This window comes from Miscanthus floridulus, chromosome 9 (assembly GCF_019320115.1).
Source record: "Miscanthus floridulus cultivar M001 chromosome 9, ASM1932011v1, whole genome shotgun sequence".
Lineage (NCBI taxonomy): Eukaryota > Viridiplantae > Streptophyta > Magnoliopsida > Poales > Poaceae > Miscanthus > Miscanthus floridulus.
In genome coordinates, this window is record NC_089588.1 from 21,491,696 (window position 1) to 21,515,624 (window position 23,929).

At 42.4% G+C, this 23,929-nt stretch overlaps 1 protein-coding gene across 1 annotated transcript; it reads right to left on the minus strand.

Moving 5' to 3' along the window:
- Positions 1–782: 782 nt before the first annotated feature.
- On the minus strand, positions 783–23,838 carry LOC136479419 (MADS-box transcription factor 23-like). Its single transcript, XM_066477293.1, has 8 exons — positions 23,657–23,838; positions 11,909–11,914; positions 5,423–5,498; positions 2,630–2,691; positions 1,415–1,514; positions 1,307–1,348; positions 1,139–1,222; positions 783–866 (listed from the first exon to the last, which is right to left on the minus strand). Exons 1-8 carry the CDS (start codon positions 23,836–23,838, stop codon positions 783–785), a joined length of 636 nt encoding a protein of 211 aa, XP_066333390.1.
- Positions 23,839–23,929: the final 91 nt, after the last annotated feature.

Sequence of the window (23,929 nt, forward strand, 5' to 3'; positions counted from 1 at the left end):
TAATGACTACTAGGGCCATTCCATGGTAAGATAGGATGGGCCATGGAAATTCATGAGGGTTTATAAGAGGGGATTTGGGCCACGCCGAAATCCGCTCCTGGTTCATTCTAACCACGTGTCCGGCGGATGCTCAAAAAACACCTATTAAAAAATTGGCATCTTGTTGTAAAGTTATGAAAAATTAGAAATTACTCAGCAGGAATAAAAGAACAACTTGTTCAGAAAAATTGTTTATGCAATGGGTAACCTGCAGACTCTATGCTGGAAGTGTGTATGAGTATGATGAATACACTTATGGATGTAAAACTTTACTAGATGAAATCTTACACCTGCTGACTCAGATACTTCACAAGTTTCATCCATGCTTTGATAGGTATACCATTTTTTTACTGGACAATACATAATAGACTTTCCAACAATCATACTGAAATATTATGGTCAAATGTGTTCAAATGATACTGAGATGAGTACAATTCATGCAATTGTTTTCATGGTACTTGAACTTGAACATTTGTAGGACTGTTGATATGGCGCCTGTAGTAATGGTAAAGCCAAACTCCAGTTTCCAGCTTGTAAGTCTGCTCGTGATTCTCCCATTCAACGCAGTCAAAGCCGTCTGAAATTTCAGTGACTGGTCAACATATTATTTGATATGCACTGATATCAAACAAAAAAAAAAGGTTGTTAGGTCAGCATGAAAACACACTTACCCCATTGTTGGTTACTCCAGTTTCTCTTTGGCTACGTGCTGTGCGGTAGGTTTAGCTCCAGACGAACTGAAGTTAAATCCTCATCTGGACCAGCAATATGTTGTACTCAATAGCAGAACTTTTATCTCCCCCATCTACTCCTTGTTGTCTGTGTACCTAAGAAACAAAATTGGATTACATCTTGCAACAAATATTGAGAACTAATATGTGCATGGTGCTGTGGTAGGGGAGTTATTTTTGGACCTACAGGGTCACTCCTGCTACATAATAGCTGGGGTTTCATGGCCTTTTCTTAACCCTGTGGTTGAGATTTTTGTTAATGACATATCTTAGGGGAGACTTTACCCTGGTTCAAGTTTGTTTAAAAACTTTTAGAATGATATTTCTATTTTGGGTTTTCCATAATACTTGTTATAATAAGGTCCCACCTTTTTCTGCAAATTCATGTTCTCTTGGCGATTGATGTCAAAATGATGCTGTAGTTCCTCGTATTCTTGAAGCATAATGTTTTCCTGAAATTCAATTTGGGACTTGGGAGAGTCGACCATAATATTTTTAACAAAGTGGTTATGATGAAACTAGATAGATCAACTAACCTTCTTTTTCAACTCTTGAATTTGATTGATTATTAGGTTATCCTGGGAAGAGAGGTGTCAACTACATTCATCTGGTGCTTGATCTCCACATCGGGAAGCAGATATTACCTTCTTTTGCCGAATGTTATGGAGGCTCATTTCCAGCTGGTTCTCTAAATTTTTCAACTCTTCTACTTCCAGGCCAGAAAGATTTTGTCCCAGCAATTGCCTGCAGTATAGCTTATTGAGACATCGCATCATTCCAACTTTATTAAACACCAAAGTAAATTTTAAGTTTCTCTTAGATTTGGATTAGCATGTTTCGACTTCCTGATGTATGTAACCTTCAGTATAAAAAAAATGGAAAGTCAGCTTTTGGTTGCCTTTTATCTATGTTGATGCTCTCGTTTGTTATCATACAAAGCCATCTATTTCTCAAAGATAGATTTTCAACATTATCGTTGTGCAGTTGTGCACTATACGTCGGTCGTCCTTGTTTTCTATAAGGCAGGTCCTAGGATGTCTGACCCTAGAATTAGAAAAGGTTGACTCTATCTTGTCAGCATTACTTGTGGGCAATGAATAGAATGAAGTATGGATAATGGAAGAAAGCATCTATCCGCTCAGAGTAAATTTTATAGCACTTATGGACTAAGGTCCCGTTCGCTTCGCTGAAAAAACAAGCCGAAACACTGTTGCGGCTGATTTGTTGTGAGAGAAAAACACGGTTCCGGCTAAAAAAACAAGCTGAAAAAGACGGATTATAAGAGAAGCGAACCGGGCCTTAGGTTGGAATAATGCTTCACTGCTATATCCTTGTTTTTTACTCCTATGAAGCGGATCTAGCACCGGGGCGGGGTGGGCTCGAGCCCCGCTACCGCTACTCGAAGCATGGAGCCCCTCCTAAGCCCCCACCCCCACCCCCACCCCCGCCCCTACAATTTGTACCTATGGAAGCTTGAAAGGAGAGGCTAGAGGTAGAAGATAATGGAAGAAGCCCTTCCTAACTTATTTTCCTAGATCCGCCACTTCACACTATTGTCTCACTTAATGTACGTTTTTAATTCTTCTTTCTTTATGGGGAAATCAGAGAGCTCATTTATTACTAAAATGTCCTTGCATTGCGTTCATGTTGGACACGACACCAAGACAACATTACAGGTGAGCAACCATGTTGTTGGGGAATGGTAAATAGTACATTCTTCTTCTTCACACTTATAATTAAACCACATTGTCGAGTAGTGGATGCACACTGAAATATTCTTGTTAGTTCGAAAACACTGCACATCCGTATAATTCAAAGGGGAGGCAAGGTGGGGCTAGGGGGATGGGAAGGGGTCATACATATGACTTTCATGTAAGTTATGCAGTTGTTGCCTCAAGTTTTTTGCCTCAGCTTGCCAAAACTGCATGCAGGAACAGACAGCAAAGAAGCATACAGTTTATTTCTTACTTTGTAAAATAAACACTGAAAACGGAAATGTAATTGAAGAAATGTGTGTACTACTTTTGCAAAATTAACACTCCAACCATAAAAGGCCATAATTAACCGAAAGGCAAAAAAAATGGGAGTAGTTGGTGCATATGTCAGCACCTTATCTTATTATCTTGCTTTAGCATCTACTTAACATCTACTTCAAAATATGTTGTAATCCTTTCTTCAGTTGCAAGTTTGCTACTCCTATGTGTACCCTAATCCTGCCATGGTTTATGTGGCTAATGAAATAGAAAAATCTGCCCCAAACATGTGTCTTGTTCCAACATATCCAAAAAAGGGACTTAGATACTAAATGGATAATTTATATCTGAATCCACTCGTTCAATACCCGTACTGTATCCTAACTTGTTGATTGATCAAAACTGTGAGGACAAAGACAACCAATAGAACACTCTTCTATTTTCACACCTGTTTCAGCAGATTGGCATTGCCATACCTCAGTTTAGGCCATGACATCTCAGTCTCTTATAATGCAACCCTGCCATTTGCAGCTCCTCATATCTTGTTCTTTTAGCAGTAGGGCTTAGAGTTTGGCTCGATGGCTCCTTAGTTTACTATTGGACATAATATAGGACCTCCTCTTGTTCAGATTCCCCAGGACCATACATTGGACATTATACTTGGATCAATGTTCCCTCTCTTGCCAAACAGCCTTTAGTTTGAACGTCTATCTCTAGGTTGTTTGACACCCTATAGCACTATCTCACCTGACTCAGATGATCTGTCAGTGACTCCTCCTTTAGGATTCCTCAACTGCTCCGATGGCTGGTGTTGCTACTTCGTGTATCACTACCAAGGCCACCATTGTTCATGCTAAGCTTGTCCAGACCACATAGAAGCCTACAAACACCGAGTCTGTTTTTGTCTCCACAATTCAAGAGTCCATTCAGCTAGAGCTTCTACATGCTTTTGGTAAAGAGTCTACTATTCCGAAGGATTTTGAGAAGTACCTTCAGGAGACTCTAGTCTAAGGGAGAACACAAAAGATTCAAAAGATGATTATAAGGACATCTCATAATACATTGTGACTCCACAGACTATAGATGCGCATCTTCTATCAACATTTGTCACTTAGTTTTTGGTCCTTTGATGCTAAAGAGGAGAGGTGAGAGATTTAGGGGAGTTTAGAGGGGTAGATAGGTCTTTAGCTCTTTGTTGGTTTCTCTTGGTTGATATGTACTTCTTGCACATGTTGCTTGCCTAGCTAACCTATACTCTTGTGTGACTAGTTGTGCTTTATTGTTATACTATATATCATGTCAATGAGACTTGTTTTAGGGGTTCATTCTACATTTGTATTGTTGAGACAAGTGATTGTTGGAAAGCAAGGAGGCCCAAACCTTTAAATTCTTATCATGTGTTGGACTTGTGTTGTCATGAATCACCAAAAAGAGGTAGATTTAACTCATCGAGGCCCAATTTTGGTTTTCAGTGATTGATGAATACAAGGGTATGTGGCTAAATTTTTTTGTAGGTAATTAACAAATGATTAGTCAAATTTGAGCTCACATAGTTGTCTTGGCCCCGGTGAATTGAACTAAATATGGATGAAAGGATATCCTTAAAGGCTAAAGACTATATAGTGTCTAAGTGCATACTTGGTCTTGGGAGGCACTTGGATTTAAAATTAGGTCTTTCTTTCATCTTTGGTTGTACTATATATTAAGAGGGATTGACAACGAGTAGCTTAATGGAAATTTGAATTTTAGAGCAACCGTATGCAAACAAAATGAGTAACTCGTACCAAATCATTTCACAAGTGGCTATAACAGATGGAGAATTTCAGATGGATCTCAAAGAAATTAAATTGGACAATGTTCGGCTTAAGATAGAGGCAGAAAGTGCACTAGATTGTGCACCGTTTCAATCATTCAAAGGCAACAGATGATCCTATGGCACTATGCAAGAATGGAACTCATAGCCTGGCTAAGTTTCTAGTCTTCACCATATATATGATCCAGTGGTGTCTTTGTGACCTCCGGTAGATCATTTGGTGGAACTATGTAGCAACTAGTTCAAGGTGGCCATGTGTACTGGTCACCACCATATGATCCTATGGCACCTTTGGGAGCCTAGCAGATCATCTAGTGGAACTATGGAAAACCCAAGTTCGGCTGGCCATGCTTACTAGAGTTCATCGTATGCTCTGATGGCATGTCATAGTGATAGAGGTGGATCATCTAGTGAGGAAAATATTTTGACATATTCTTTTCTAACATAAAAAAATTAGGCAATGTCGTATCACCATATGATTTGTCGCAGGGTTTTGGTACCCAGTGGTTCATCTGGTGATCGCAGGGTTTTGGTAGTGAATTTTCTTTAAGGATAACAATAATAATATAAAAGTCTACGGTGGAAAAAAGGTTTACTAAGTTGCCACATACATATGATTGCTCCGGCTACCTTGATTTTAGCAATTCTGAGCTTTGTGGACTCCTAAACATAGAAGCTGCTTAAGATCAATTATTAAGCACGTGGCTTAACAAATCAATAGGTGAAAAGAACCACATGCATAATGTGGATTCAAAGAAGTTAGGGAAAATTTTGCCTACTACTATATACTAACATAAAAATAATGTCTCAATATGAACCTAATAATGCATGAGAATAACTTAAAAGTTGATAGCATTGCACAAGACCTTAGTTTCAGTGCTCGTGCTCATGAGTCGATTGCCATCTTTTATATCCTGGTATCTTTCAACAATAGATCTCGTGCTGGTCAAACACAATGAGCAAGCAAGTCACTTGATCAAATAAACAATTGTTAATTGAAAATAATAGAAGGAAGTTAACATTACAATGAGTAAATTTGTTGCAATGTTACGAATTTATGTAAGTTTCTAATATGACCTTCATTACCTCAAATACTGACGGTAAGCTAATGAGATGATGTTTCGTATTACAAACAAAGTGACGAGTTGATAAAAAAGTGGACTTTCTATTGGCAACAGTAAAGTGATTACTTTGTCTAATGACTATGGCTCGGTTTTGAGACACGTAGATAGTTATAATGAATTATATATAGTTTTGCTTTCTCTATAATTTCAGTCTTTTATTTAGTTCTCAAATCTTAAGTAGGGGCTTTGATTTGAGGGTCAATGCTAGAGTTGCTATCTGAACAGATAATTTAATATGAGAGAACAAAATGAGAACTTGTCAACTGCACTGGTAAATGGAGAGAAAGGAAGATATTATATCCCTAGAATTGGCATATTATTTTATGTGAAATAAAAATTATTTTCTAATCAGGGAGTATTAAAGAACTATATATTTGATTTTTTTTATCCTTGACCATCTTTGTTCCAGAATATATACATATCCCTGCAATGATATTGCGGACATTATATTCAAGTACAAGATTAAGCAGTTTTCCTAGCAATAAAAGCTTGTAGTTCATTATATACGTTCATACATATGCTAAGTGTTTTCAGCTGGATGAATCATATTACTTATTATGCCTTGTTTGGATGTTATTGTTTTCGCATCAATCCACATGTGTTGAGGTAGATTGGAGTGGAACTTGAACTAAATTCCATATCAATCCACCTCAATACATGTGGATTGAGGTGGATTCGATAACATCCAAATAAGGGTTAAGATAGGAAAAACTATGTTGTTACTGGTTCAACTCACTAGTAATACGTTTTCAAGTGATAATTTGCCCTTGCATTAGTTAGCTAATGTTGCGTGCATCTATGTACGACAAAAACTGTATTGCCCGTGGCTATTTGTTTTATACTTGATCAAATATATATACAGAAAAATATAATTTTTATGATGCATAATAAATATCATTAGGTTATCTATTTTTATAATAAACATATTTGGTGATACGAATGTTGATAATATTTTTTTTTAAAAATCTAGTCAAATGAACTTGAAAAAAGTTTGACTATTCGAAAAGCGAGATATGCATTACTTTTATGATAGATGGAGGGAGAGCACATACATCATACGTGTAGTCTGAAATACATAAAAAAAAACTTGACCCGCGGAGGGTATGATAGCCCCCAAGCATTGTGCTTAAGAACAAGACATTCTCATGTAGGTCGAGAAAATCTCTGAACCCCTACCCTACCTACACAGCAGTATTACAGTTTCCGTGAGATTGGACTGGCCTTAGACCTGTGCTTTGGCGTGTGACAGACGAGGGGGTTTTTTTTACAACAAGCAAAACTACGCATACGAAGGTGGGGAGTTGAGCTCCCAATCTGGAGCTTCCCACCACTGGGACGCTACCACCCGAGCTACCGCTCGTCCGCAGTCCGAAATACATAAGACACTACTGGAAACAGAGACTTTGCCGAGTGCAAAATTCTGTGCCGAGTGTCAAAAATCGGACACTCGGCAAAGAATTGCACTCGGCAAATAGTTATTTGCCGAGTGCCGGGCACTCGACAAACACGGGCACTCGGCAAAGGACTTCTTTGCCGAGTGCCAGACTCGGCAAAATCTCTACACTCGGCATAGGCTGCCCGCGAAACGGCGTTCGATCACGGCCTTCTTTGCCGAGCGCCTGCTGTTAGGCACTCGGCAAAGATTTGATTTTTTTTAAATTCTTTGCCGAGTGCCCCAGATCTGGCACTCGGCAAAGATTTAAATTTTTTTTAAATTCTTTGCCGAGCGTCTCAGATCTGGCGCTCGGCAAAGAAATTTTTTTAAAAAAAAATACTTTGCCGAGTGCCCCTGGCACGACACTCGACAAAGATTTAATTTTTTTATAATTTCTTTGACGAGTGCTCCTGTGGACGCACTCGGCAAAGAGGAAATTTTTTAAAAAAAATTTAAAACACTCTTTGCCGAGTGCCTTATGCCTGGCACTCAGCAAAGACAACAAAGTTTTTTTGTTTTTTTTGTTTTTGGCCTCCAATTTTTTTGTGCAGTCGGCGTCACATAGTGGCCAGGCTTGCTCGGACTTCCAGGCATGGTGTATGGCCCACAAGGGCAAGGTGACATCCGACGTCTCCTTCAACCTGGAGGACCCGCCCGAGGCATACACGAACCCAAGCGTCCACTCCCGCATCAGTGAGTACACTGAGGTGGCGAGGTCGCTCCATGAGTCAGACCACGATCCGAGCACCCAGGACTTCGATGGAGAGGCCGTCATGAGGGCGGGGCAAGGCAAGAAGCATGAGCGGTTCTAGCTTGGCGACGACGTCATCGACACGGCCTCTACTCCCTCTCTCTCCCAGATCCGAGCACGGAGCACGAGCGAGAGCCCGGCCATTCGCACACGGCCGACCGCTGCACAGCACCGGGTCGACGCACTCGAGGTTATTCCTGTTTTACTCGTCATACATTGATCTTTACACACCTTAATTAGCTTTGCATTACTGAAACATTGGAGTGAAATATTACAGGCCCGGCTGGAACAAGAAATGAAGAAACGTCAGGAGCTGGGGGCCTAGCTGGAGACCGAGCGGGCTGAGCGGCAGGTCCAGGCGCAGAGGCTGATGGACATTACGGATTTCCTACAAGGGCTTGGGCAACGTATGGGCTTGTCTCTGCCACCTGGGCTGTTGGTTCCACCTCCGCCTCCGCGTCTTGTAGCTGCAGCTACTTCTGTGAGTATCAAAGTTTTTTACTTTCGCTTGTGCTTTGCTTGTATGGCCTCTATCGTCCTAGATTAGCTATCAAAATAATCTTGTCTCACATGCAATCTTTTCTCATTTGTGCAGTCTCCATCTGACGGTGGTTCGAATAATCCACCTCATGCACCTCCGAATGATGCATCTGGGCCTTCACCACAGTCGCAGTGGGCGAGATGAGTGCATGTTGTATTTTTTACATTTGTTGTTCACTTGGTGATGGACTTGTGATATACTTGTGGACTTATTTGGATGGACTTGAGCACTTATTATTATATATTGTGATGGATGTGATATGGGCGGATGGATGTGTGGATGGATGAGATATATATGTGATGGATGAGATATATATGTGATATATGTTTGTATGAATGTATTTGTCATGATGGAATGCAAAAAAAAAATTTGCCGTTTTGGGTCACTTTGCCGAGTGTTGCACTCGGCAAAGGACCCCTTTGCCGAGTGCAATGGTCACAACACTCGGCAAAGCTGGAAAAATGAGCGACCAGAAAACAGATTTTCCAGCTTTGCCGAGTGCTGTGACCATAACACTCGGCAAAGAAATTTTAAAAAAAATTTAAACTTTGCCGAGTGCCAGCCATAGGGCACTCGGCAAAGAATTTTTTTAAAAAAAATTCAAAACTTTGCCGAGTGCCATCCATAGGGCACTCGGCAAAGAAATTTTTTAAAAAAAATAAAAAATCTTTGCCGAGTGCCTTTCGGGTTGACACTCGGCAAAGCAATTTTTTTAAAAAAATGAAAAACGTTTGCCGAGTGCCCGATGGCTGGCACTCGGCAAAGAAATTTTTTTAAAAAAAATAAAAACACTTTGCCGAGTGCCTGTAGGGTTGGCACTCGGCAAAGAATTTTTTCAAAAAAAAATAAAAGCTCTTTGCCGAGTGCCTCACGGGTTGGCACTCGGCAAAGAAATTTTTCAAAAAAAAAATAAAAAAAATCTTTGCCGAGTGCCTGCAGGGTTCACTACGTAGAAAACGATTTTTAGCAACGGTTCAATTTTTTTGTAGGGGCCGCTGGTGATGGAGCCGCCCCTACAGTGGCGTGCTCGGGTGCCCAGACCCTAGCTGCCCCTACAAATGGAACAGCAGGGGCGGCTGGTGTTACGAGCCGCCCCTACAAATGGGGTCTGATTTGTAGGGGCGGCTCAATCACCAGCCGCCCCTGAAAATGCTATTTGTAGGGTAGCTGGTGATTGAGCCGCCCCTACAAATGGCCCCGTATTTATAGCTCTAATTTGTAGGGGCGGCTCAATCACCGGTCGCCCCTACAAATGGCCCCATATAAAACAGAAGCAGCACCTTCTTTCTCCTCGGGTCACTCACTCCAACCCGTGAAAGAAAGGTGGGGAGGCCTTGGGCACCTCCCAAAAATTGCTCTACTAAGGGGGAAGGTTTTTGTCTCAAATCCTTTGGTGGAGAGGTTGTAGAAGGTAAGAAAATGCTATTCCACACTTTTTTTTGAAGTTTTAATGGTTGGTTAGTGAGTAATTAGAGTTTTGTTTTTCTCTCTCTTCTATGGTGCTTGAGCTATTTATGAGCAAATTAGACCCAACTTTTAAATGTACTAGGGTAAATTAGGGAGGGGAACAAGATCATACCCTTATTTGGTCCATGTTTCTTGATTTTAGTGAACCATTAGTTAGTTTTATGGATGTTTCATGTGCATGTGATCTAGATCTAGGGTTTGGCTTTTTTATTAATTTTATTTTTATAAATTTATGTTTGATAAAATTGGACTAGGGTTTGTATGAAAGATATTGGGTAAAGTATAATTATTGCTAATTGTTGTCTTTGAAATTGTTTATTGTAATCAATAAATATGTATTTTAATTATTTATGGATAAATGGGCCATTAATTAATTTTCCTCTACCATGGTGTGTTTGTATGCTTCATGTAATTATATTAGATTTATATTCATATATATCTGAGGTATATACAATTATTCTCAAATAATTATTACTTTGATTCATTTTTATATATATCTGAATAAGTAGTCCTTTAATGTTTGTTTTGCTGTTGTTGTAAAAGATGGAGTACAGGAACTCTTGGATGTATGGTTCGTTAAGGTTCAAGGCAGGTTTCCGTGAAGAGGTGGATAAATTTATTGAAGCCGCAACGAAGCATGCAACGACATTAAAAGAGAACAAGGATACAATTATTTGCCCCTGTAAAGATTGCAAGAACTGTATGGCATGGACAGATGTGACTATCATCAGATCACATTTGATTATGCGAGGATTTGTTGAGGACTACAGTGTGGATTCAACATGGTGAAACGGTTATTGTTAACGACGAGGATGAGGAGGAATACGACGACGAAACCATAGAATCCCTGTCCCAATATTCAGCAGAGCTTGATGCACGAATGGATTTCGAGTTTGGCAATGAACAAGGTGGTGATGCTAGTGGTTGGGATGGTAACGACGAAGGTGGTGCCAATAATGATGGTGGAGCACGTGTCGGAGTTGAAGATGATTTAGATGACATGATTCGAACCCTTGGACCAGAGATTTTACTAAATAGCCCAAAAGGTCTAGAAAATTTGGAAAGAGTGACAAGCATCGAATGAGACTGTGTATGGTGTTGAAAAGGGCTGTCCAACACAATGGACATTGCTACGTTTCGTGCTTGAGCTGCTCATCCTGAAGGCTAAGTACGGCTGGTCAGACTGTAGTTTCAATGATCTATTGCATCTCCTGTCATGGGTGCTGCCACAACCAAACTCAGTTCCCGCCAACACATACCAAGTGAAGAAGGTCATAAGTCCATTGACAATGGGGGTTGAAAAAATACATGCATGCCCCAACCACTGTATACTTTTTCATGGCGAAACGTTCAAGTCATTGGATAAATGTCCCTGGTGTGGGGCCAGCCAGTACAAGAACATTGACCTTTACGGTGGGGACAAACCATCCACAGGGAAAAAGAGGAATAAGAAGGGTACAAAAAAGGTGGTACAAGAATCTCAGCCCCAGAGGACACTCCATTAGGCAACGATGCAAAGCAGAGAAGAATTCCTACCCTGGTAATATGGTACCTGCCAGTGACCGACCGCTTGAGACGTATGTTCCTAAACCCTAAAGAAGCCGCACTCATGACATGGTGGGATGATGAGCGCAAGGTGGATGATGATAAGATTGCACACCCGGCTGATTGTAGTCAGTGGCAAAGGTTTGATGAGAAGCACAAAGAATTCAGCGATGACCCAAGGAATGTACGGTTTGGCCTGAGCACCGATGGAATGAATCCTTTCAATGAGAGGATGAGCAACCACAGCACATGGCCAGTGATCTTGACCATGTACAACATCCCAACATGGTTGTGTCAGAAGAGAAAGTACCTTCTCCTCACTATTCTTATTTATGGCCCTAAACAACCAGGCATTGATATAGACGTGTTCCTCGAGCCCTTGATGCAAGAAATGGAGAGGCTATGGAGGCATGGGAGCAGATGTACGATACGTTCTGAAAGGAGGACTTTATATATAGAGCAATAATATTTGTTACTATCAATGATTACCCCGCGCTGTTTGCTTTGTCTGGACAGATCAAAGGGAAGACAGGATGCTTGGTTTGCTTGGATGGTACTACATGGGTGTACCTAGATGCATCCAAGAAGATAGTTTACCTAAGGAACCGACGCTTCTTAAAGACAAGTCACAAGTACCGCAGCAAATTGTTCTTTAGATTTTATGACAACGCCCTAAAGATTGAACCCCCTCTGGAGAGACGTCATAACGGAGAACATGTGTATAGAATGGTGAAAAACATACGCGTCATCTATGGAAAGAAGAATCTGGATGGGACAAACAGAGATAGAAGCACACCTCCTGTCGAAGGCGTACCTTTCAAGAAATAATCGATCTTCTTTCAGTATCTGCCTTATTGGCCAGACTTGGAGGTCCCCCATGCCATTGATGCTATGCACATACAGAAGAATGTCTTTGAGAGTCTCATTGCTACCTTGATGGACACAGGCAAGTCAAAGGATGGTCTGAAAGCATGGAAAGACATGGTGCAGCTAAACATGATGGCACAGCTTCACCCGGTACCTGAGGATAATGGAAAATACACTCTGCCCGTGGCGTACTTCAACCTAACACCAGACAAGAAGAGAGCTATGCACTTTCCTGAGGGGGATCAAAGTCTCGACTGGGTTTTCAGCAAATGTGAAGAATCTAGTGTCGATGAAGGACTTGTCAATAACACACTGCAAGGCTCCCGATTGTCATGTGATGCTGACAGTGTTTCTACCTATTGCAATCAGGGCTATAAAGCTAGAGTTCTTGAAAATAGCCATCACCTGCATGTGCTACTTCTTTTCGAAGATCTCACAGAAGACGATTGGCAAGGAAGAGCTGAGTGACCTACATGAATTTATGGTGGAGACACAAAACCAACTGGAGATGTGTTTACCTCCTGCTTTTTTTGATATAATGCCACATCTCATGATTCACATGGTTCATCAGATACAGGCGCTTGGCCCTTGCTACTTGCATGAAATGTGGTCCTATGAGTGGTTCATGTCAGTTTTAAGTCGATACGTGCATAATCGAGCATACCCAGAGGGCTCCATGATAGAGGGTTATAGTACTGAAGAAGTCGTTGAGTGCTGTCAAGAGTACCTAAAAGTATAGAAAGGGATTGGTAAACCTAATTCTCGTCACAAGGGTAAGCTAGCTGGGAAGGGCACCAGTGGTAGAAAAGTGTTCATCGACCATGATTACAAAGAGGTGAGTCGGGCGCATTACAGTGTCTTGCAGAGTACACAACTGATGCAACCGTATATTGATGAACACTTGGCTATCATTATGGTAGAGAGAAATGGCCGTTCGGATGATTGGGTCATGAAACAACACAAGCAACGACTAACTACATGGTTGACGGACCAAAACATACCGCCTAGAGAAACCATAGACTCTATTACCATCAGTAGGTTGGCGGAGGGGCCATCGAGACAAGTGACATCTTGGAATGCTTATGACATCAATGGGTACACGTACTATACCCACGCAAAGGATAGTAAATATGTGAACCAAAACAACGGCGTTTGAATAGAGGCTCTCGATGGATTAGGGCGAAAGATCCAATACTTTGGCATCATTGAAGAGATATGTGAACTTGACTATAGAAGAGATATAACGGTGGCCCTGTTTCGATGCCGCTAGATCAAACAACACCAACTGAACGAGATCGGATTGAGAGTCCTAGACCTCAAGAATCTAGGCTACCAAGATGACCCTTGGGTGCTCACTTCATGTGTCGCACAAGTTTTCTATATGTCTGACCCACAAAGTAACCTCCCCCCGAAGAAGAAGACAAAGCATGTGGTTGCCTCCGGGAAACAACACATTATTGGAGTTGATGGCGTGGATGATGTTGAAGCTTACAATAAGTACGATGAGATGCCGCTATTCTCAGACTTTCCTAAGAAGATCAGTGTTGTGGAAAAGAACCTCCCCAAAGACATAATGCCATGGGAACGAAAATGTGTCAAAGGGAAAGTCGTTACAGCGGGCTAGCTAGTTGTTGAACGTGGAGTGTTTGTGTAAGTGTGTGTTTGTAAGACTTCATTTATGCATGCGTGTCAGACTATATATTTATGTACGTGTGTAAGACTACATATTTTTGTATGTGTATGAGACTACATTTTATGCATGTGTGTGAGACTACCCTTTGCAACATCCAGATGACTCTATTTGAACATCCACTTTATTACTACAAATTTCATTTGTCAAAGTTTGAGCACTTCAAATTTTCAAATTTAAAAAAATGACAAGTTCAAACAAGATTTTCAACCACTAAATGTTTTTGAGCTGAAAAAGTGATGAATACCAAAGTTGTATAACTCATCAAGATCTATAACTTTTATTTTGATCATTTCTTTATCTGACAAAGTGATAGTAAACATTGTTCACAAATCAACATGTTTCTCGTATAGTTCATGAAACTATGAGTCATGTGAATTTATGAACAATGTTTACTAATACTTTGTCACATGAAGAAGTGACCAAAATAAAAGTTGTAGATAATGAGGAGTTCAACAACTTTTATGTTCACGACTTTTATTGTTGAAATCATTTAAGGTTTCAAAATCTTGTTTGAAGTTGCCATTTAGTGAAATTCAAAATTTGAACTGTTCAAATTTTGTCAAATGAAAATATGATCAAAATAAAAGTTGTACATATTAATGAGTTCTACAACTTTGGTATTCATGAGTTTTTCATGTGAAATCATTTACTCTTTCAAAATTTTGTTTCAAGTTGAAATTATTTGAATTTTAAAATTTGAATTGTTCAAACAAAGTCACATGACAAGATGACCAAAATAAAAGTTGTACATGTTGATGAGTTATACAACTTTTATGTTTACAACATTTTCATTTTATTTCATTTAACGTCATAAAATTGTATTCAAAGTTTTAAAATTCAAATTTTTAATTTTTGTTTTTTTGTTTTCTATATTGTTTTGACTACAATTGTTTATATATATATTTCTTCATATATAGAATAATACAAAATATTATATTTGTGTATATACACAATTTTTTTATATTACTTTGTGTTTTTATGATATAAAAAATATAGAATTTATAATTTAAAAAAATAGAAAATATTTGTAGGGGCGGCTGGATCAGGAACCGCCCCTAAAAATTTATTTGTAGGGGCGGCTGGATCAAGAACCGCCCCTAGAAATGGTACCTAGTATAAATAGGAGGAAGCGCACGGGAGTCATCGTCTGGGCGCTGTCTTCTTCCTCCGACGCCGTCAGGCTGCCTAGGGTTTCCGCCGCCGGTCCCGTGCCCGCCAACACCCGCACCCGGTCCCCGGCGCCCGCCCCCACGCGCCGACCCCTGGCGTCCCGCCCCCAGCCCTCGGCGCCCTCCCCCGCGCGCCGACCCCCGGCGTCCCGCGCCCGGCCCTTGGCACCCTCCCCCGCGCGCCGACCCCCGGCATCCTGCGCACGGCCCCCGGCCCCCTCCCCCGCACGCCGACACCCGCACCCGGTCCCGGCGCCCGCCCCCGCGCGCCGACCCCCAGCATCCCATGCCTGGCCCCGACGCCCTCCCCCGAGCGCCAACCCCCGGCGTCCCGTGCTCGGCGCCCGCCCCCGCACGCCGACGACCTGCGCCCAGCCCTCGGCTCAGGTTTGTTCCATCCCTTGAACCTTCTTCTTGTCTTCAGTTCCTTTCATAGTGATGCTTTGATCTCTATGTGAGCTCTCCACGAGACACCGTGAGCTGCAACAACCTTTCCAATTCCTTGCAAATCCATGCTTCATTCATCTCACTGCTTGATCACGATTTCACTGTCGGTTACAAAAGTTGTTGGGTCCTACTACTCATTATTTTGAACAACTTGCTGATCATGGAGTTTATGCATGAACTGCGCTGCTGTGTTGTGTCCTGAGGGCTTGTACAATGGTATGCTCCTCTTTTTCATGTTTCCTGTACACTCTAGCTTTCCTTTGTATTTACAATATTGGGCCTTTCACCTGCTCCGTTTTGCTTCTACTCTTCACAACGGTATCCATGCCTATAGGTACATTTACAGACTAAACTACATTTCTGAAAATAAGGGGTCTTTTTCTATGTACCTCTTCTTTTACATGTCCAGACAAGGGCTGTGAATGTGAGTAGCAGCACAAAAGCTATAACCGGGAGTAAAATCTTTGTTAAATTGCTCTTCTTCTGTACTGTACATGGAAATATATCTATCAGAATTTACATCATCAAGCATCATTTGCAATAGTGTGAGTTTACTTGCAAAGGGCCATGCTTAGTGGTGATCCTTGACTAACTTATATACAAGTAAAAGACCAATTTGTGAACACTCAAAGCAGTTACCCTTGCACATTGTTGATGGGTTTCTTTATAGGAACAATTTGTGAACTAACTTATATACAGTTTATTTGATGTTTGTTTGCCTTAAATAGAATGTACGGTCTATTTGAGTCCTTATCTTGCCGGTGTAGTCAAGCTAGACGCGTATGTAGGGTGATCCTTCAGAGGCTGTGTATGTATAATAGAGGTCATTCCTTGTGTTGACAATGGCTAGATTGGAAGGCAACACGCTTATGACTAGATTGGGTAATTACTGTACTGTGCATTGCTACACTATCCCATTTAACTAAATTATATATCATTCGGTTCTATTGTTACACTACAATTAAATTATTTATTTGAATATAAATTTTTGGAGAGCATGTCAATGTCCAAAATAACATTATTCTTTCGTGGTGAGTGGTACTGAGGGCTTATATACCTGCATGGCTCTCCAGTAATAAGGCAGGAAGGATACTGCATAAGCGAGGTCTCTAAAGTGTTTAACTCTTGTGCAGTAGCCATAGTCTTGTGTCATGTAGCTGCCTGTTATGTAGTAACATGCCAAATACTCCTGGCTCCTGAGCACTAGTACCTGTTTGTCAGAAGTCATTACATGCTTAGTCATTTTGATACTAATACAATCATTTTGCTCAAGTATGTAGTAGCTTATCGAGTTGTTATACTCCGGTCTTTCTTTTGTGAATTTTACAGCTTGGTATTGGGTTAACAATCTACCAGCTTACTATTGTATGGTAGAAGTAGATCTCTCTCTTTTTCTCCATAGGTCACACTAGATGCCTCCTTGTGATGGCATTTAGCAAATTTTCCAACCATTTTGCTTGCCTATTGGCCTCCAGCATGGCTTCTATCGGCTACTAACACTTGTCGGCTTCCTACAGGCCGATTTGTTTTTGCTTCCTACAGGCTTACCGATAGTACTTGCCTATCGGCTTCCTGCATGGCTCATATCGGCTACTGTATGGCTGACATGATCCTATCGTCTCCACTCTATTTCTTATCCTCTCCTCTATGTTTGGCAGCAACAGCTGCTCTGTTTGTTTTGTCAAGCTCGTGCTGCTCTATTTGTTTTGGCAAGTAGCTGCTGCTTTTTTTGGCCTCCTCTCCTCTCCTCTTCTCTCCTCTCCTCTCCTTTTTGCCTATGATGAAATTGTCATCTCCATATATTATCTGAAATGAGCTGATGATCAAATTCTTATGAGGAACTAGGCATCATCTACCTTACCTTCATGCACTTATTTGTTACGATGCCTTGATGCTCCAAGATCATGATCAAATGATTATTGACATATTTCTAAGGCCTCTTACTCATACTCCTCCTACTTCTACTACTACTACTACTACTAGTACTACTACTTCTACTACTACTACTTCTACTACTACTGCTGCTCCTACTACTACTTCTACTACTGTCCTACTACTACTAATTTCTGCCTTTTGCTTATAGTAGTAAGTGATTTCCTATGTTTTCACATTGGCCGGTTTCTACTATTAACTATATTTGTGATATTTTCTTGGACTACTCCTCCTCTTCCTACCACTACTCCTACTACTCCTCCTACTACTACTACTACTCTGTTTTTTTGCTTATATAATGCTAGTGTGTAGTGGCTGTTGCTGCTACTACTACTCCTCCTCCTACCACTACTCCTACTAGTACTCCTGCTCCTACTACTACTCCTTCTCTATTTTTTGCTTATATACTGCTGGTGTGTAGTGGCTGCTGCTGCTACTGCTACTACTACTACTCCTACCACTACTCCTACTACTCCTCCTCCTACTACTCCTCCTCTTACTACTCCTACTACTCCTCCTCTTACTACTCCTACTACTCCTCCTCTTACTACTCCTATTACTCCTCCTCCCTGTACTTGCTACTCCTACTGCTGCTCTTCTTTCAGCGATGCTCCTACTACTACTCCTAAGTGGCTGCTGCTCTTACTCTACTCTACTACTTTCTACTTACTACTACTACTTGCTACTCCTAAGTGGCTGCTGCTCTTACTCTACTACTACCACTCCTTCTCTATTTTTTTTGCTTATATACTGCTGGTGTGTAGTGGCTGTTGCTGCTGCTACTACTACTACTACCACCACTACTCCTACTACTCCTCCTCCTCCTCCTCCTACTCCTCTTACTACTCCTACTACTCCTCCTCTTACTACTCCTACTACTCCTCTTACTACTTGCTACTCATAAGTGGCTGCTGCTCTTACTCTACTACTTCCACTCTACTGCTACACTTACTCTACTCTACTACTTTCTACTTACTACTACTACTTGCTACTTCTAGCTACTAACTGTTGGCTGCTGTTGCATTTTTTTGCCAAATCTCCTAGGACTCGCCCAGGACTTGTTGTCATGTCTTTTGCCATCAGCTGCTGCTCTATGTTTGCTAAGCAGCTGTTGGTTTTTTTTTTGCCAAATCTCCTCTCTCCTCTCCTCTTCTTTGTTTTGCCGATGATGAAATTATCCAAGTCCATACATTATATGGAATATGAGCTGATGATCAAGAACTTGTGAGGAACTTGGCATCATTAGCAGCCGCCCCTACATTACCTTCTCCTCTCTTCTCTGTTACGATGCCTTGATGCTCCAAGTTCAAGATCAGATGATGATTGACATGTTTCTGAGGCCTCTACCACTGCTACTTCTCGTTTTTTTATATTGTTGTTTTATAGGACTACTTTGGTTTATAGACCTTTTTGATTTCTTATACCTTCTCGCGTACCTAAAGCACACTTTCTTGTATCTTTTAGAACAAAGCGCGAAATAATGTCATGGACAACAGACAGTGCAGCTCGATGCCCCGAGCATGATGAGCAGCCAACCCTTGAGGAGCAAGCACTAGAGGACCAGCTTACTCAGGAACAGTTCGATAATGAGGTAGAAAAGGATCTAGAAGTGATGCTTACTCAGGAGGAGTGTGACGAGGATGAAGGCCCCGAAGGAGAGGCTGCCGAAGGCGAAGAAGAAGAGGATGATGAGTCAGAAGAGGGATATGAAAGTCCCGAGGATCCTTTCCCACCTGAAGCAAGAAGGAGACCAACGGAGGAAGATTTGGACAAGGATTTTGACCTGACCGAGGAGGTAGGGAAGAAGCCTTAGCTTGTAAATTTTGCTAAAGCTTTGGCTGTGTTACCTCTGCTAACACTTTGACCTGTCCTATATACAGGTCCCTCCTGAAACTTAGAAAAGATGACGTCGACGTCTGTGACATCTCGCTGGACAAGACGGAGTAGAGGAAAGGAGAGCAGAGGCAACAACCACAGAGACGGATCATGATGCCTCTGCTCCACAAACTCAAGACACAACCACGACTACCAAGCCTAAGAGGAAACGAGGGGATAGAAAAGGAAATCTATATCCAGACAAGGCTTGCTATGTGATAACGGAGGTTGGGCCAGCAGGGGAGATCCTTGAGCCGAAGGAATTAAGAGGACGATTCCGTAATGCGATTGGGGCCCTAGTAAGAGATAAATTGAACCCAGCAATCCCTAACTGGAAAGAGGTACCAGAGAACATAAAGAATGCACTATGAGATAGGCATCTGAAGGTCAATTTTAGATTTCCGGAGGGTAAGCACGAATTGGTAAAAAAAATGCTATCAGGATGATGGGAGAGTCATTTCGACGTTGGAGGTCGAAGCTCAACACGAAGTATATCCAAAAGGGGTTAACTCCCTTCAACGAGTTCAGCAAAATAACTCCTAGTCAATGGGAGGAGCTCGTGGCTCAGAAGACTTTAGCGGAGGCATTGGAGCTCAGTGCCCGTAACACCGAGCTGGCGAAGAGGAACAAACACCACCATCATCTAGGCCCCGGTGGCTACTATGCCAAGGAAGAGCAGTTTAGGAAGATGGATGAAGAGGCCGCAGCTGCTGGGAATATCGATGTGACGAACTTGAAGGTACGCTCAAGGAACTGGATATATGCGAGGAGTACAGAACCATCCGATAGTAATCTTAAGTTTAATAAGTCGGAGACCCAAGAGGCGGTATCAAGGATACTGAAATATGCTGAAGACAAAGAGACGGGCTCATTCAATCCTTCTAGAGAGAGGGACGAGCTTAGCCTTGGCTTGGGAAACAAGGAGCACACAGGCCGCACCAGGGGGCTAGGGAAAGGATGACCTGGAAGCAAGGATTCGAAGAGGACAGGCACATGTACAAGAAACATGGCTAAGACTAGGAGACTAGTCTTGAGCTCCAAGTGAAGGCTCTAGTTGCGAAGGCGCTGGAGGAGCAAGGAATGTCTACGGAGCCACGTATATTAGTGACGCCGCCAGGAGAACTGGCATTAGTTGGCAGCCCTCCGAAAGTTCCTAGCAGCCAAGGTTCCACTGCAGCCACAACCCCAGTCGATCTCATACGGGAACCTACTAGTTGCACCTTGGTGTTTCTCAGTGGCCGGCAGAACACTGTGATGGAGGTGGCAACGGGTGTGGCACATCCTCCCGATAGCTTACACCACAATAATAAGATACCGCCGGACTACACTAGGGTCAAGGTGCATACAGTGAAGCCTGAGTTCATGCAGTGGAGGATAGACTACGCAACTCCCGAGGGGCTGGTGTTACTCGGAGACGTTATGGGGCAGTTCATCCTCTGGCACAAACGGGGCATTATATTGACTGCTTCTTCGCCGCCTCCCCCTCTCCCAAATTTGGAGCGAGTTGTTGAGGCCGGGGAGATATTTTCACCGTCTCATGACCCCCACATTCCTGAGATGCCACATTCTTCCCCGCCTCCTATCGAGCATGTGCCTGATGAGATGCCACAACCTTCTCCAGCTCGTACCGGGCAAGTGCATCATGAGATGCCACAGTCTTCTCAACAAGCACAACCGATACATGAACAACGAGTGCCTCCTGAAGAAGGTGATGCACAAGAAGATGAGGACATGCCTGAATGGGAACTCCGAAAGAAGATTCCAATCAACATAAGGCCAGTTTATGTTCCGATCAAAGACGTCTCGTCGGTGTCCAAGTGGTATTCCCATGATCAGTTCAAGCCTAAAAACCAAGTTAAAAAAGTCCCATCACGGGGTTCTGAGGAGGCCGTCAGTAGCAAACTCCACCAAATTGCAAAGCAGTATCCAAATGTTGATGCCATCGAATGGTCAAAGGATTGCCCGAAAAAATATGAAAGAGGCAAGCCCTTCCTACCAAACTGGGACATCCAACGCCTACCACTTGGAATGAGAAGGTTCCATGATTGGTACTTGAGTGTTCTCCCAACGAGCATAGATATCATACAAGCATGCTTTCCCACCGGCACATTTGGAAGCCTAGCCAGGAAAATTGTCTTTGACTTCAATGACATGCACACATGCTTTCACCTGGGAGAAATGGAGATGAATCTAATTCGCACGTGGTGCCTGTAAGTCCTTGTCGTCCCAATATGATATGAATGTAATCTTTGAATTTTGTTGTAACTAACCCACGCCGTGATTTGTAGAATGCAAGTGCACATTGTCAAACAAATGCCAAGTGTGAAAGCCGGGTATGTAGACCCTCAAGCTATAGCCCAAACAAATTTTAATTACCCTAAACGGTGGACACTGGATGCCAAAGAGCTAGCATCTGCAAAGACTCTTTGGGAGAAAGAGCGCATCCGTAGTGCGAAGCTAAGGGAAGAGTCCCTTAAGGTTGCGGCATACATTGCCTTGGCTTTCAAAAATCTCCAACACCACTCTACTATATGGCTACCATACAACTTCGAGTAAGCTCAACTCTATACTTAAAGCTTTGTTCGATATATTTCATTCGATGCAAAAGGGCTTATCTAGTTCTATGATTAAATCCATGCAGCAACCACTGGATTTGTATAGCCGTCGATGTCGGAAGGAGCATGGAATGGGTCTTTGATTCATTAGATAAGGACACGGTGACATACAAAGACTTCATATCGATTCTCAAGACGTATATATATCGACAATCCTCATTAGCTTATATGTTTGTATACATACTTGTAACATTCACTTTTGGATACTAACAAGTTGTATTTACTAAAATAATTCGAACAGGGCATTTAGGTTCTATTTCACTAATCATCATGGAAGGCATGATCCAGCAAGGAAGGAAAAGCTGGCTATAAAAACACTATGTGCGGTAAGTGTAACTTACTTCTTCAGTACTCCGTTACATGGCTGTCAAAAGCATTACTTAACATTTTCATATGCAAAACACACAGTGCCCCAAGCAGAAGCCTGGGAGTGTACATTGTGGATACTATATATGTTCTATGATGGGTAACACCGGTGCCTACAGAAGACACCCCTTAAGGGTAAGTTTGAACCTCTTCACCTGTAGTATAAAAACTTCGTAAATGGTATGAAATACTAAACCGAAACTTGTTTTCTTGTAGTGGAGAGAAGAGAAAGGAATGAAAAGAGACCCATACAAGGATGACCAACTCTTAGAGCTCGTCGGCGACTTTTGCAACTTCATATTGGACCAGATTGTACACGTCAGAGGCGCCTACCATGACCGAGAGTCTGAGTTAGGTACAAATCCTCAGTACCAACACCTTCGTGAGACTGAAAGGCTAGCTCTAGGACGTTGATAACAATTTATATGGAATTTATATATTTAATGATGGATTGTATATATTCATGTGAATTGGACTTGTAATTGTAGTTTATAGAATACTCTTATGCTTGTAGTCGCGGTCGCGGGGTGTTCGGCAACGCGAACGCTGGTCACGGGGCGTTCGGCAACGCGAACGCGGTTCGGAACGTTGGTCGCGGGGCGTTCGGCAACGCGAACGCGGTTCGGAACGTTGGTTGTGGGACGTTCAGCAAAGCGATTTTGAATTGAAAATTTGATTTTTTTTTGCGGGAAAACGTACTGTAGGGGCGGTTCTAGATTGAACCGCCCCTACAAATACATGTTTGTAGGGGCGGCTGGTACTACAGCCGCCCCTACAAATTGATTTGTAGGGGCGGCTGGAAACATCAGCCGCCTCTACAAATCGATTTGTAGGGGCGGCCTGGGAACCGCCCCTACAAATGCATGATTTGTAGAGACCCTTGCGTAGGGGCGGCTGGGCAAACCGCCCCTACAAATGGTCTACAACCGCCCCTAGAAATGCTTTTTGACGTAGTGGTTGGCACTCGGCAAAGTGACCGTCAACGGGACCGGCGCCGTGACGGTCGCTTTTCTTTGCCGAGTGTCCCCGGGGCACTCGGCAAAGAGGGCTTTGCCGATCAAATTTTTGCCGTGTGTTCTTTGCCGAGTGCAATTTGGCCTTTGCCGAGTGCCTCAGGCACTCGGCAAAGAACCTGAATCCAGTTGTGAGAGAGCTTGTGATAAAAAAATACATAAGAGAATTGAACAGTTTATCAGAATGTTTTGCTTAGTGGAACGGGGGGGCGGGGGCGAGTTGAAACTGGAACAGGATGTCAAGAACAATCAAATATCACCTTGTGTTGGAGTATTCGTAGAGGCGACCTGTGCTAGAGAAGACGAGCACGCCGATCTGCACATCGCAGAGGACGGCCAGCTCCCTAGCCTTCTTGAACAGCCCACTCCTCCGTTTAGAGAAGATCACCTGCCGTCTCGTCTTGTCCTCGATCCGCTTGATAACTGTCTTTCCCCTAACCATGATGGCACACGGAGCTCGCTCGGAGATTAATCTGCTGAGCTAATCCGATCGATCAGGAAGCAGCTGGATCTGGAGACTAGCTAGTAGAGAG